The sequence below is a fragment of the Pangasianodon hypophthalmus genome, chromosome 18, assembly GCF_027358585.1.
Source record: "Pangasianodon hypophthalmus isolate fPanHyp1 chromosome 18, fPanHyp1.pri, whole genome shotgun sequence".
NCBI classification, from domain to species: Eukaryota; Metazoa; Chordata; class Actinopteri; order Siluriformes; family Pangasiidae; genus Pangasianodon; species Pangasianodon hypophthalmus.
In genome coordinates this window covers 10,564,276-10,579,143 of record NC_069727.1, presented here as the reverse complement: position 1 = coordinate 10,579,143, position 14,868 = coordinate 10,564,276, and the positions used below count along the sequence as shown (strand labels likewise).

Here is a 14,868-nt window from a genome sequence, read left to right as displayed (position 1 = left end):
CTTACAATGTTCAGATAAATAGAAGAGAGAACAGCATGCCCAAAAGGGTGAGAGGAATCATGGTAAAGAAGTGATCAAGAGCATCTTGTTTCTTTTAAAGGCTGAATTATATGTGCTTTGTTTTAAGCTACACATTACATCACTAAATATTTGCAGCTGTTTGAGCGTTATTATTTCTTATTGCTCTGGTCTGATTCAGGTATACTTCAGAGTTTTATTTTATATTACTGCCCAAATTCATTAGTGATTATTACTATTGCACCCTAGTGTCTTGATTTGTTTTCCAAATGTAAAACTGGGTTGAACTGTGCTCAAGAATAAAATGTAAAAAGAGCTGGACAGTTGTACTTAAATTGTTTACCTAATTAATTATGGAAATAGAGTTGTAGTCCTTCTCAAAGCTAGGAAAAATTAAGTTTTGATTGATGAGATTAATGTTTTAACTCCTTTAATCTCAAAATTCATACTCTCATACCGCCCCTGTCACTGTCTAATTTTTATTTCTCCTAAGGAATTTTAGAGGAAACATCTGTGTCAAACGGGATACCTAAATGAAACACAAGTGAAAATGATCAGTATATTAAATGTCTCCCAGCATATTAAAAAGCAACCTTTGAGCAATAATTTTTTCACCTTAGGGAAGAATCCTTTTCTTCACATATACTTTGTTAGGAAGCTAGGGTCAGAGTGCGCACTCTGTCATTATAGTCAAACCCCTGTAGCAAAGAGGGTGGCAATTTATAGTGTAATTAGTATATAGTGTATATAGTTGGCAATTTATAACCTTTATAGTGTGCCACTGCAATTAAATCAAAAGAAAAACACTTTTTTTAGAACTATTTCAGTGCTATTCTTGATGATTCAAAAATGTCTAAAATAGTTACAATAAAGAAAACCCTGTGAATAGCACACGATATCTACAGTAACCATGGCCACTCGCTAATGCATATGAACAAAAACAGCTTAAAAAATTTCAAACTGTTTTATTTATTAAATATAAAAAAATAAAAATATAAAATAAATACAAAATTAAAAAAAAAATGAAAAAAACCTTCTCATATGTTATATACAGCAGGCAAAGAACAAAGATAAGTGATAAAAAAAACTAGACCAAGCAGCTCACAGTCTGGAGCCACGAGTCAGATCATTTGCGTTTCCATTAGTAAATCACTCCTTCCTGAGCTTAAGAAGGATAAGATGGAGTGGATTACTCACAGAGGTTCATGGTCTACCTCATCAGACTGCAAGCTTCTCCTGTGTGCATGGACATCAGACATTTTCAGAAGCAGTAAAAATGTTGTTTTTATATGCTAATATTCTGGCTCATCAGAATTTTTACATATCCTTGACGTTTCTCATACTTGCTTGCACCTTAGACAGATTACATTTTCTTAAACAGAAGAATCCTTATTTGGCATCTGTTTACAGGCCGTGACCTTGGTGGTTCTCCTGCAGCGCTTGTGGCAAGCTACCATCGAACAGAAGACCTTAACAGCCACCTAAGAGTGCTGTCGGCCCAGACTTCCACCTCCTCCTCTCTTTCGATCTACATTCAACTACATTCGAGAGGAACCCCTAGCATACTCCTTAAGTAAGGAGGAAGTTAAACCATGGCCCCGTTCTTAAAAGTGAGTAGCTTCGCTTCTAGACACTATGCCTTTTTAATGGACATTTGTTGCACTTCTCTTTACAGGGTTTGTAGAGCAAAAGACAAGTATTGGACTGGTTGACCTCATTCCACCGCACATGTCCTGCTCTATTTCACATGAAATGAGGAGGGGGTTACTTTGGGTGGAGGTGCTTAGACCTTGACCCGTCTTAAACAATTTACACTTCAAACTAACACCTCAGTATGAAGTGTATAAAGTCAAGGGTGTGATCTAAGGCAGAGCACTGGCCTCTCTCTACATATATATAGCATGGAAAGAAGAAAATGCAATCATTCTGCCACTCTTTGGTGCAATGGACTGGTGTGCCATCCAGGATGTGTTCACACATCATGCCCAGTGCTCCCAGGATAGGGTCTGAATCGACCCTGACCAAGATAAAGCAGTTACTCAAAGTGAGTGAATGAGTGTTGCTCTTCACTTCTAAGCACCAAAATGGTTTATTTAAATAAACAACACTAAGGATCTACTGAATCATGTCAACTTGACAATAATGTCCAATGGACTTCTGCCATGAATCCCCAAAGCCCACCCCTCCCTGTGCACTACGCCTTACAGCTGCCTTTGAAAACTCGTGCTTCTGACAGGAAACACTTCTCTGAATGCAGCTTCTGACATGTGATTGGAGGCTTTTACATTTTACACTTTTGAAGTCTCAGGGAGTTTTTCCTTGCCACTGTCACCTAGGTATAGGTGTCACTTAGGTATAAATTTATGAATGAAAGATTTATATCTGGAATTTATATATTTCTGAAAAGCTTCTTGGTGACAATGTCCATTGTTAAAAGTGCTATATAAGTAAAATTGAATTGAATTGATGTGACTAGTGAGAGTAGTCAGGATTTAATTTCAGGTGTGATCTGTATGATCTGTAACAGTGACTACGTATATATATATATATATATATATATATATATATATATATATATATATATATATATGTACCTTTCAAACAGATACAGGGAAAATCCATGATCCTGATTGGCTAATCCTGTTTCACACCATAGCCAATAAAATGTGACTAAACAAACCCAGTGACGCGTTCATAATGATGACATCATTAACCTTTTATGAGCATCTAATGTTATTATGTTTACCACTCATGAATATTTTTTGTTTCCTTGTTTCCTCCGGTCTTTGTTTCCTTTTCTTGCTTCGTTGTCTCACTTCCTGGAAGAGAGGAAATCATTCTTCCCTGCAGGGAGGAGCTCAGGACCGGGGAAATTAAGAGAAGAAATGAGAAGCACTCTTTATTTTCTTGACATTTTCACGCAATTATGTCTTACATATCCTGTGAAAGTATGAACCTGATGTAGGTGGATTTGAAACTGAGTGAACACTGCCACCTTGTGACCATCTGATGTATTATCAGGTCCAAAGCGTAGTTGTATGTAACAAAAACGAAAAAAAAAAGAAAGAAAAAAAAAAGAAACAAAGAAACAAACCGAATGACAAAATGGTTCTGTTTGTGCTTCACGACCGAGTTGTTACTTATTTAAACTTAATGTATTCTCAATTTAAAAAAAAAATCGTAAGACGTTGATGACGTATTACTCCCATGGTGCCTTGCGGTATGATTCTTTTAAGTATTTTAAGACGACCGGGATATACAGAGGTATAAAATGGATACACAGTAGCTAGAAGTAGCATTTAGTGTATTAATAGTGCATTAAAAAGGTATCTGTGTGTGTAGTTAGTGTGGTGGAAAAATCCACCGTTTTTGTGATTAGTGTGCTGTACAGTGCCGTGGCTTCTTCTCTTACTCCTTCTTCAGCTTTGCGCAGTGGCAGTATCGTAGCCTATGAGGTTTATCCGAGGCGCGATTATTGCTAGTTGAAAACTTTACCCAATACCCCGCCTTGACGACTTGAAATATAGTCGGCTATGGCAATTTTTGACGGTCTCTACGGAGACTGATAAAGCTGTTGAAAAATAGAACAGGAAATAAAAGTAATGGAGTATAATATATAAACTCGAGAGTGGTTAATACTTACTATCATATCAGAAACTGTATGTTTAGCTTTTTGTATCCACGCAAGTAATTCTGTAGTTTGATAGTTACAAACTGAAACGCTAGGAAGGAGTGTTTTCCCTTAGGTTCTCAGACTCTTCACACAGACATGTCCACCATACAGACTCCTCAGGACTCCATAAGCACTCTACAGCCACACTGCACTTTGTATTATTACTACACTTAACATACTGCATATTTTGTACATCAGTTTTTACTCATTCCTGTACATTTAATTCATATTTCTTATTATTCATTTCTGATTTTTAAATTTGAACTTTAATTTAGTATTTATTGCACAGTCTAAGAGGAATAGGCCAGGTTTCCATTTCAGTGCAAGTTATGTACTGTATATAACTGTACGTGACAAATAAAAAAATCTTGAATCTTGAATTTACTGCACTGGGTTTTTGGTTAAATGTCTGAAATAAGGTCTGTGGTTAACACAGGCTCAGGATATTTTCACGTTTTATTCTGTGACATAAAATATATCATTAATACCCTACTTGTGATTTTTTAAGCTTTTACGTGTCTTGAAAAAGGCGGTTGCTAACAACTGGCTAAATGGGACTCCAGAGGTTGCCGAGAACATTAAACGTCATCACGCCGAAGAGAAAAATTCATATACTACATGTATAAACAAACTGAATTTTCTCCAAAATAATGCCACATGGACACTTTCCCACAAAAGGTGGCGGCAGATTCATCCACAAAAAGAGCCCAGTGGGCCCTTATCAGGGAACATGTTTTTAAAATAAAGATTGAAAGAGTTGTCGGAAGCGTAGCGGTGGTGACGTTGAAGTCATGCGACCGTTGTGTAGTTCGTTTATAGTCTAGCTTTAAAATTCATAAACGTTGTGTTCATTTGTGAAGATTATCTTGAAGAACAAAACACTTTGTTCATACACTGAGAATCATACACTTTTGTTGGTCACAGAGCTTATTTTCTGCAATAATCCAAACGCCAATGGGAGAATCCTGTTGGCTTTTTGTCGAGAGAACCAGGGTGATGCTAACTTCCGGGTCGGCCCACAGAACTAAGTGAACCCTGCGGCGCTGTGTTTCGCGGTTGTTGTGTGTGACGTAGCGCTACGTTTCCCGTCTTGACCCTCGCGGAATTTCTATTTCAGAGGTTGCTTTGAAAACAGACGGGTTCAGTACATTTATTTATTTTAGTATTATTTTTTATGACATTCTTTATGCCAAAGCTGGTCCTAAAGTCCATTATTTTGAGAAATCGCTTTTTCGGTGGCGCACTGCAGTGTGTGAGTGAGAGAGTGAGAGAGAGGGAATGGCTGCCTCAGGGAAACACACAGTGGATGGACCTACAGAAGAGTGCAGCAATCACTTAAACAAGCGCATCCGGTTAGAGGAGAAGAGACAAATCGCTGCAGTGATCCTCGCCCGGGGAGGCAGTAAAGGAATCCCCCTGAAGAACATCAAGCTGCTGGCTGGAGTTCCGCTCATCGGCTGGGTGTTACGAGCGGCTGTAGAGTCCGAGGTGTTTGACAGGTAAGTGAATGCATCAGCCATCACTCTGTCCTCTCTGTCCTGTCTCTTCTGTCTCTCCTCTCTGTCCTGTCTCTGTCTCTTCTGTCTCTCCTCTCTGTCCTGTCTCTTCTGTCTCTTCTCTCTGTCCTGTCTCTCCTCTCTGTCCTGTCTCTTCTGTCTCTTCTCTCTGTCCTGTCTCTCCTCTCTGTCCTGTCTCTTCTGTCTCTCCTCTCTGTGCTGTCTCTGTCTCTTCTGTTTCTCCTCTCTCCCCTCTCTGTCCTGTCTCTCCTCTCTGTCCTGTCTCTCCTCTCTGTCCTGTCTCTTCTGTCTCTCCTCTCTGTGAGTCTCTCCTGTCTCTGTCTCTTCTGTCTCTGTCTCTCCTGTCTCTCCTCTCTGTCTCGTCTCTACTCTCTGTTTTGTCTCTCCTGTCTCTGTCTCTCCTGTCTGTCCTGTCTCTTCTGTCTCTCCTGTCTGTCCTGTCTCTCCTGTCTGTCCTGTCTCTCCTGTCTGTCCTCTCTGTCCTGTCTTTTCTGTCTATCCTGTCTCTCCTGTTGTGTTACAGCTCTTCTGGTCCATTTCGACAGTGTGTGGGTGTCTACGGACCATGATGAGATTGAGAGGGTGGCAAAAAACTGGGGGGCTAAGGTCCACAGAAGGAGTCCAGAAGTGTCCAAAGACACATCGACATCATTGGAAACCCTACAAGAGTTTTCCAGACTTTACCCAGGCAAGATCATCTCATTCTCTATGCTCTTCTGTAGATTTACACACCTGAGTCCAGAGAGAGACAAGGCATGATATAAAGCCCACAATCAAGCTTCTTATCCTGCTCAGCAAATCAATTTTGTGTTTTAAATTAAAATGAACTTGTGGATCATAATTGAATTGAAAGATTGGGGAAAACAGAGCAATAAATACAGCTACTGACAAAGTGTAATCCTGGTTAAGTTTATTTCATGTACACTATGTGACCATAGGTTTGTGGACACCTGACCATCACACCTATATGTGGTACTTCCCCAAAATGTTGCCACAAAGTTGGAAGCACAGAATTGTGTAAAATGTCTTTGTATGATGTAGCAATAAAATTTCCCTTCACTGGAACTAAGAGGCACAAACATGTTCCAGCATGACAGTGCCCCTGTGCACAAAGAGAGCTCCATGAAGACATGGTTTGCCAAAGCTGGAGTGGAAGAACTTGAGTGTCCTGCACAGAGTCCTGACCTCAACCCCACTGAACACCTTTGGGATGAACTAGAACACCGACCTCACTAATCCTCATGTAGCTGAATAATCACAAATCCCCACAGCCACGCTCCAAAATCTAGTGGAAAACCTTCCCAGAACGGTGGAAATTACAGCAAAGGGGAATAACTCTGGAATGGGATGTTCAGAAAGCACATATGAGTCTCATGGTCAGGTGTTCACAAACTTTTGCCCATATAATGTACACATCACAATTAAGTCCATTTCTCAATGAAGTTCATTTTTCTGTATAATCTTAATTAGATCCATTTCAGCTCCAGGCTGTAACAGTAAAAAAATGTGGAAAAATTCAAGGGGGTGAATACTTATATAACACACTGTATGGTGAAACCATAATTTGGGACATCTTTCTTTGTTTTTGGTAATGAATTGCAGTGTATTCATCATTTTTGTTTTTTTGTTTTTTTTTAAAGTAATATCTGTTCAGTTCATTTAAAAAAAAAAAAAATCAGAATGTACCTTTCAGATAAACGCAGATAAATCAACACATTATTTATGAGAATTTATTGGTGTGTTATTGGTCTACTAAATTCTTTTTTTTTTTGGTCTGGCTGACTTGGCATTAGAGTGTATAATGTGGCCCGTTACCTTTAACTCCTGGGTTAAAGTAAATGGAGCCTTTGGGACACATTTACTACATACTCACTAAGCCTGCAGTTTTGATTCATATTTTCCAGTTGCTTTCTGTTTGAGATACTGATATGTGTTCAGTGTGTAAGTGCATTGTTTCATTGTTGCTCGTTTTATTTGTGTTTGGTGCTGTCCTGCAGAAGTGGATGTCATCTGTAACATCCAGGCCACCTCACCGTGCCTTCACCCGCACCACCTGAAACAGGCTGTGGAGATGATGACCAAGCAAGGCTATGAATCTGTCTTCTCTGTCGTCCGCCGACACCACTTCCGCTGGCAAGAGATAAAAAATGGAGGTTCGTAGAACCAGATAAATATTCAAGTGTGTATATAGAAGATGTGAGCTTTTATTGCTTTATGTTCAAGCAGGTTCATTCGACCGACAGGGTGGAGTTCAGTCGGATTAGTACATAATTAAATTGGTTACTGTCTTTTGGCAAAGTCATTACTTTACATTACTGGTCCTTTCCTGAATCTCGAGGTTTTAAAACAATCATAAGTTTTATAACTGATGTAACTAAAATGGAAATTTTGCATTGTACATTCTCCCAGGTCTAAGCTAATGCACATTAATTGAGCTTGTCCTGCTTGTATTAACTTATCTGATGTGCCTCTGTATTTCCTCTTTCCCCAAGAGGCCACATGCACTAGGCCTCTGAACTTGGACCCATCCAGGAGACCTCGTCGTCAAGACTGGGATGGAGAACTCTGCGAAAATGGATCCTTTTACTTTGCCACCAAAGATCTTGTAACCCAGGGACTCCTGCAGGTGGGCTATGGCTGTAAATGTTGTCTTACAGGTTGGTTGTGTCACCGTAGGCTTTAAATTTTGATATAGGAAACAGGTATGGCATACTTTTTTCACGGGTTCCAGCAATGTCGAGACATCACCATTCCAGTGCAAGAGAAATAAGAATAACAAAGTGCTCTACATAACAATTCTACATAACAACTCTCTAAATCATTATGTCATAAATAGGCCTGTCACAGTTACTACAGCAATCACTAACTAGCAATTCCATTGGATATAAAAAGTCTACACATCTCTGTTAAATTGGCAGGTTTTTGTGGTGTAAAAAATGAAACCAAGATATATCGTGTCAGAAATTTTCCCACCTTTAATGTGAAATTACAACATATTAAAATTAAAGGTAAAATAATCAGAAACATTTTAGGAAAAATAGGAAAAATAAAAAAGTTACAATAACCTGGCTGCATAAGTGTGCATACTCTTTTATAATTGAGGATGTGGCTGTGTTCAGAATGAACCAATCACATTCAATCTCATGTTCAAAAATAATTATCATACAGCTGTCATCAATTAAATTATTCTGATTAACCCCAAAGCTCAGCTGTGACCTGCAGTGGGCTGTGCACAGGAGATGCCCTCACTATCTGATGGCTCTAGAATGTTTTTGCAGGAAAGAGAAGGAAAGTATTGCCAAGTCAACATGTGCCACGCTGATACACTCTTACCCAAAGGCCTGAGCGGTGTAATAAAATCAAAAGGTGCTTCAGCAAAGTATTAGTTAAGGAGTGTGCACACTTATACAACTAGTTTATTGTACGTTTTTTATTTTTCCTTTTTTTCTCTAAAAATTTTCTTATTGTTTTTCACTTTATTAGTATACTTTGCAATTTTACATTAAAGGTGGGAAAAGATCTAACTGACTACTGACCTGTTGCTTGGTGTTCAGTAACCTCTTTGTGTTTTAAAAGGTTTTAATTTGTTTGAGTACTTTGAGCATTGTTTGAGTACTGACTGCTCTTCGCCAATTTTAGAGTCTAAAAGGCAAACTGAAACCATGAGACATTACTGGCAAAAACAAATCAAGAAAAAAATTACAATCAAAAACAAAAAAGAACCATTTACACATCAGAGCCTAATTCCAGTCAGAAGCTTATTGTCCATTACTAATGTCCACTGATGTTGATGAGAGCCCATGTCCTAATACACTGTCTTAATACAAATCTGTTCAGCCCAGGACTCTTGACAGTGATCAATAATTTATTTTATCATGAGGCCCATACATGATTCTGAATAGGCCATACACTGTGTTCTGTAACTGTTTTTTCCCTTGGTTCATTTTGTAGGGAGGGAAGATTGCCTACTTTGAGATGCCCCCAGAGTATAGCGTTGATATTGATGTTGACATCGACTGGCCCGTAGCAGAACAGAGGGTTCTCAGGTAAACTAACAGAATTTCAGAATAGTGCTGTGAGTTCTTGTACTGTGACTGCTTGGCTAGCGACATCCTGAAAATCAACATGTTGGGATGTGTGTATTTGTTAATGCAGGTTTGGTTACTTTGGCAAGGATAAGCCTGAGTTGATGCGCTTGCTCTTGTGCAACTTGTCAGGCTGCCTGACTGACGGGCAGGTCTATCTGTCTCGTGTGGGAGAGGAGATGGTATCTATCAATACCAGAGACCTGACTGGCATCCGCATTCTACAGCAAGAAGGAATGGAGGTTGGTTAACATTGCTGTTTAAACTGACCTGAGATGAGTGTACTCAAAACCACACCTGATTAAACATTCTTTATTTGTTTAAGGTAGGACAGCTGAGGACAGCTGAGGACATATTTGTCTTTTTCTTTTTTTTAAAGTGCTGAATGGAACATAGTGCAAATAGTAGCTTCTTCATCAGTATCTGACTGACACATATATGACTGATTCCAGACCTTGTTTAGCAATACCACACCCGTATAAACTTTGTAACGTTAGTGAAGGGCAGTTGAGAATGTAGATTTTCTGGTTACTTTATTTCTGGAAAAGTTTACACAATATACCCATATGTGCTTAATATGTACATGGGCATGTACAGGTTTGTCGGGGTAAAATATGCTGTTTTTCAAGTCACAACTACAAAAATGGCAGAGATCTTTCAGTTTGTATTTCTCATTCAAATGTATTGGCCTTTACTATATTCTGCTATCATTAAGCTGTACTTGTTTTGCTTTACTTATCCACACTAATTTCACATAATGAATAGCCATGCTATAAAAAATAAATTATTATTAAAAAATTAATTAATTCCAAAACAGAAATTTGCTGCCCCTTCATACTGAGTATTAAGGCCATACAGCTTATTACCAGTAGATGGCAGTGAGACTCAAGCATGCACCATTGAGCACAAGAAGAAGAATAAGACAGAGAAACAATGACCTCCAATCCCAGGGTGCATCCCAAATGCTAACTGATGCCTCATCGATTCCTTAATCCCACAGCCTGAGATAAAGAAGTTAGAGAAGTACCAGTTAATAAAAATGCACTTGAAGAAATCAAGGAATGAGGAGATCTTTTGAGATCTTATTAGGATAAAAGAACCACAAATACAAAATGAATCATCTTATTTAGGCTAAATAAGCCATGAGTGCAGATAAACTTCTTGGATGAAAGTCATTTAAAATATACTGTGCTTTAAAAATGACCTTAGGAAAAGTCAGGTGATGAGTAGAATCTTGTTTAGGGTAAAGCCTCCGCATTTAAGTATCAGATGTATACGTTTTGTAGGTTTAAGATTGGTCTAAGAGTCGAATCACTCTTCTATGAATAAGAATTCAATTTAAATGCAGACAAACAGAAGTGTTGCTCTTACGCCCCAAATTCCAAATATCTGACTGTCTGGTTTTTCTGTTAACATTGATAGTATGTCTGTTGAATCTGCGCAGGTGGTTAGGAATCTTGTTGTTCTTTGTGACTTTGCATTTTCATTTGAACCTCACATTAATCTGCCTTACACCTTCATAACATCGCCCACTTTCTCCCGTTTCTAAGCATCAGTGATGCCATAAAACATCAATACACGCTCTTGTATTGATTATTGTAATGCTGTCTTTGTTGGTCTACCAGCTAAAACCTAAAACAAGCTTCAATACGTACATAAATACTAAGTAACACAAACCAGACTTGCTCATATCACACACATGCTCTATCATTACACTGGTTACCTGTCTCTTCCTGCATTTAATATATGCTCCTTTTCATTACTTTCAAAGCCTTTCACTGTTTTGGTTGTGTTTATCGTTCTGAGATTCTTCATCCATTAGTGACATGGTTCCTAAACTGTGGAATGCCTTATCCTAATCTCTCTGTGACTCACTGCAAAACAATGACATCTAGCAAGTGAATATAGCCACAGTTATCCAGTATTTCCTATTACAGGATCATATATATATATATATATATATATATATATATATATATATATATATATATATATACGCATATATTACTACACATTTATTACTTCCTTCAAAACTTTTCTCTTCACACAGTATTATTCTTTTATGTTTACTTCTGAAACATTTTTTTTTGTATTGATGTACATTGTAAAGTAACGTTGGTTGTTGGGAGGTGCTGGATAAATTGAACACATACATAATAAATAAAATTTTGTATTTGCAGATCAGTTATAACCATTAATGTAGCTGGGCAACATCAATAAGTCATCAGTAAGGGAATTCACTTTTCAGTCAGTTTTGCAGTGATACTTCAGTGAGCAAGGATGTCTCATTTAGCAAATACTTTAATTGTTCGATCTTCCTCTCCTTGTTTACTTCTTTGCATCTTTTCCTCGCTTCCTCAGAGGGAAGAGCTAAAAAGGGAAAGGAAGCAAGGAAAGGAAACTTCTTGTTCTTTTTTTTTTTTTTGAATAAAGAAGCATCACCAATGTGAATAGTCAGGACCTGTTGGGATCAGACAGCCATCTGCAATACATGTAAATGTATATGGTAAATGAAATGATTCTGATTCTGGTTCTGATCTTAAGCACTAGTGTTTTTAGGGAAGTGACTAAACTTCCAGAACAACCCATTTAAGGACCCATGAGCACATGATCACTCTTGTAACTACACCCTTTTCCTACATAGTTTCACTGTGGTTACTGAATTATTTAGAATAGTTGCTGAATAATCTGCTTTAAGATAAATAGCTGAATAATAAGCTGAGACTTAAAAAAGGTGAACATGCATTCTTATACTTTTAACAAGCTTTCATCTTATTACTTACCGGGAAATCCCTGTCTCTATATTAACAGCTGCTTTGTTACTTTATCAGCTCAGATAATTTATTACATGAGTTTATTACATGAGCATTTGGTGGAGAAACATAACTGCAGACAGAAAGTGGAACTGTGTGCTTTTGTTTTGCAAAAAAAAAAAAAAAAAATAGTAGTTTCAGGTACAATTAGTGCAGTTTTATAAGGAAATGAGCTGTAAGTGTTACTGAGCATCTTACAGAACCAGCCACAGTTCTTCTGGAGACTTTGACTGTCACACTTGCTTCTGATTTTTGCAGCAAAACCCAGCAGTCTTCATTATGTTTTTTGTCTGAAAAGTGGTCTCTTACGTAATATGCTGCTTTCTTTACTGACATACAAACATTTTTCTGGAACATTTAATTTTGTGTTGGAACACTAATGTTTGGAAATCTAAAATGTTTTTGTACTGATTCAATAATGTAGAAGTCATCAAATAATAATCTATAACAAAGTTTGTACTAAAAAATAGGGTGCCTAAGACTTCTGCACAGTACTGTAGAGCAGGTCCATATAAGCCTGCTTGTATTTACAGTTACAAATCTACCTGGAATTTCATTAGGTCATGTTCCTCGCAGGGAGCTCCATGAGTATGGATGTCTCATATGCCACTGTTCACAAAAAAAAAAAAAAACCCTGTCTCCACAGGCGATCCTTTTATCATCCAGTGACAACCCAGTACCAGAAGTACTTGCAGAGAAGCTGTCACAGAAAACAGGTTGTGAAGTGAGGCATCTGAAAGAGGAAAAGCAAATAGAACTGGAGAGACTGCTGAAAGAGAAGGAGCTCGTGTGGAAAGACGTGGCCTACATGGGTAAGCATGCAAAATGTCTAAGCAAGTGGAAAAGAAAATTATGTCTACTACTAAATAAACTTAGTGGATTTAATTGCTTAAGTATGTTTCGTGAGCATGTTTTTATCAATATTACTTAATAGTTTCAATGGTGCCGAGTTACTAGTGTTTAGCTGTCATAAGCAGTAAGTAGTAAAAGGACCGGTTTTCATTTAATTAAGTTGAATCCTTATCTATAATTGCAGCATTTTTTTTTATACTTAATAGGGTTTTTTCCAGCTGTTGCAATGTTGTATTGCAAGAATAGTTGTCAAAACAAAAATATTTTCATTTTGACATTTAAATTGAGGTAGTAGCATTTTTAGGATTATTTTACACTGAGCGCCACATACAGTATGCCACATGCCACTAATGTGAACCATGTAGAAAAACTTTGCTGTGTCCTTTCTCAGTACAGTTAAAAGGAATGTCAGGGTGCTTGATAAGGCTTTGGCTTGCCAGCACTCATATACTGTGTATCTCCAAGTGATGGTACTAAACATAAAACAAAGAAGATACATCCAAAATCTAGCTGTTCCTCAGCTGTTCCCTCTCTGCAGGTAATGATGTGCCAGATGTGGACTGCCTGAACCTGGCTGGTCTGAGCGCAGTGCCCTTGGACGTCCCCATGGTGGTTCTCAATGCGGCTAAATACTCGTGCCAGAGGCCAGCGGGACACGGAGCTCTTAGGGAGTTCATTGAGCACATTCTCCTGATGAAGAAGGTGGCAAAGTTTCAGAAGGAGAAGGATCACTGCTAAAGAGATACGTTTTTAATTTAAGGAAAGTTGTGAAGCATTGCACTCTCAAGCTATGTGTTAGAGTCAAATTCTTATAGAATGTGTATTATGTTTGTAATGAAAAATTCTGCAGTGCTCCTTGGTGTACTATGGGGTTAAAGGTCTTGTGCTGAGAAAGTAGAAGAGTGAAGATTCAGTCACAAGATCTTTCCATTATGTCAATCCTTTATACTCCAGCACACACCAGAGGGCAACCTTGCACATAACATCACATTATAGGAAGGCTTTGAAACTGTGATCATTCTTGCTTAGATATGAGCTGCTGACTACTTTGAAATATAGTGCATACTTTATCATATGGTCTAGTTAACTTTATCATCTTTACACCATGACATTCGCATTAGCAGTAAAATTCACATTACTGTACATGCCTATCCTAAATGTCATTTTTTTTCATGATAACATATATTTCTCTGTACAAGCAGTCATTGATTAATCAAGTATTAAATGGAAGAATTAACTGTTGTTTGTTTTATTGATTTTATAAGCATTTTCTCAGAGGAGTGACACAATTCCCATCTACTATGCAGTACATAATCACTGTGGTGGTTATAGCTGTTGCTTAGGCTCAATACACAGCCCTTTGATTAAGCAACATGAGTCCGAAAATACCAAAAGTGTCTTCATCAGATTTTTTGAGGAATAGGCTCAAGAGCTGTTTTAACGATGCAATAAATCACAAAAACAGAATAAACTGAAGAAAATCAGGTCCTCAATGTCCTCAGGAACAGAAAATAGCCTGTTGTTGTGCAGTATTTAGGATTTTTGCAGCTTCGTGCAAAACTGTATCCCAGCCCTACATCACCTTCCTTTTTAACTCAAAGGGCAAAATATTTTATACATATTTTTGACCTTTGACTATCACTGGTGAAATAATATCAAATACTATTTAGTAATTTATCTTAATTACACATGGTGTCTGTGATTCTGGTCAATCTAACCCATGTAAAATCTTTAGACATTTAATGGATGATTATCAGTAACTACAGGATACGTGTACCAAAACTCTTACAGACAGATGTGTCTCTGAAAATATAGTTTGTACATAGAGTCAGTGTAGTGTAGTATAGTATAGTTTCTACATACAGTCGTATGGTGATCACACCTTATCATACAGGTGTACTCACACAACA

At 37.8% G+C, this 14,868-nt stretch overlaps 1 protein-coding gene and 1 non-coding gene across 2 annotated transcripts; both read left to right on the top strand.

The window, feature by feature from the left end:
• The first annotated feature begins 3,438 nt into the window (after window positions 1-3,438).
• Window positions 3,439-14,195, top strand: cmasa (cytidine monophosphate N-acetylneuraminic acid synthetase a). The gene is made up of 8 exons (XM_026923288.3): window positions 3,439-5,190; window positions 5,754-5,896; window positions 7,206-7,361; window positions 7,701-7,834; window positions 9,160-9,254; window positions 9,364-9,535; window positions 12,753-12,918; window positions 13,497-14,195. Exons 1-8 carry the CDS (start codon window positions 4,970-4,972, stop codon window positions 13,694-13,696), a joined length of 1,287 nt encoding a protein of 428 aa, XP_026779089.3. The 5' UTR covers window positions 3,439-4,969; the 3' UTR covers window positions 13,697-14,195.
• LOC113532438 (U4 spliceosomal RNA) lies at window positions 3,440-3,580 on the top strand. Its single transcript, XR_003403346.3, has one exon. It is a non-coding gene; the product is annotated as a U4 spliceosomal RNA (small nuclear RNA).
• Window positions 14,196-14,868: the final 673 nt, after the last annotated feature.

What these genes read in the sequence shown, in the direction of transcription:
- cmasa (XM_026923288.3), top strand. Translation starts at nt 4,970, where the DNA reads ATGGCTGCCTCAGGGAAACACACAGTGGATGGACCTACAGAAGAGTGC. An exon ending in GTTTTCCAGACTTTACCCAG is followed by an intron (nt 5,897 to 7,205) that starts GCAAGATCATCT and finishes GCTGTCCTGCAG; the next exon opens with AAGTGGATGTCATCTGTAAC. An exon ending in GAAAGACGTGGCCTACATGG is followed by an intron (nt 12,919 to 13,496) that starts GTAAGCATGCAA and finishes CCCTCTCTGCAG; the next exon opens with GTAATGATGTGCCAGATGTG.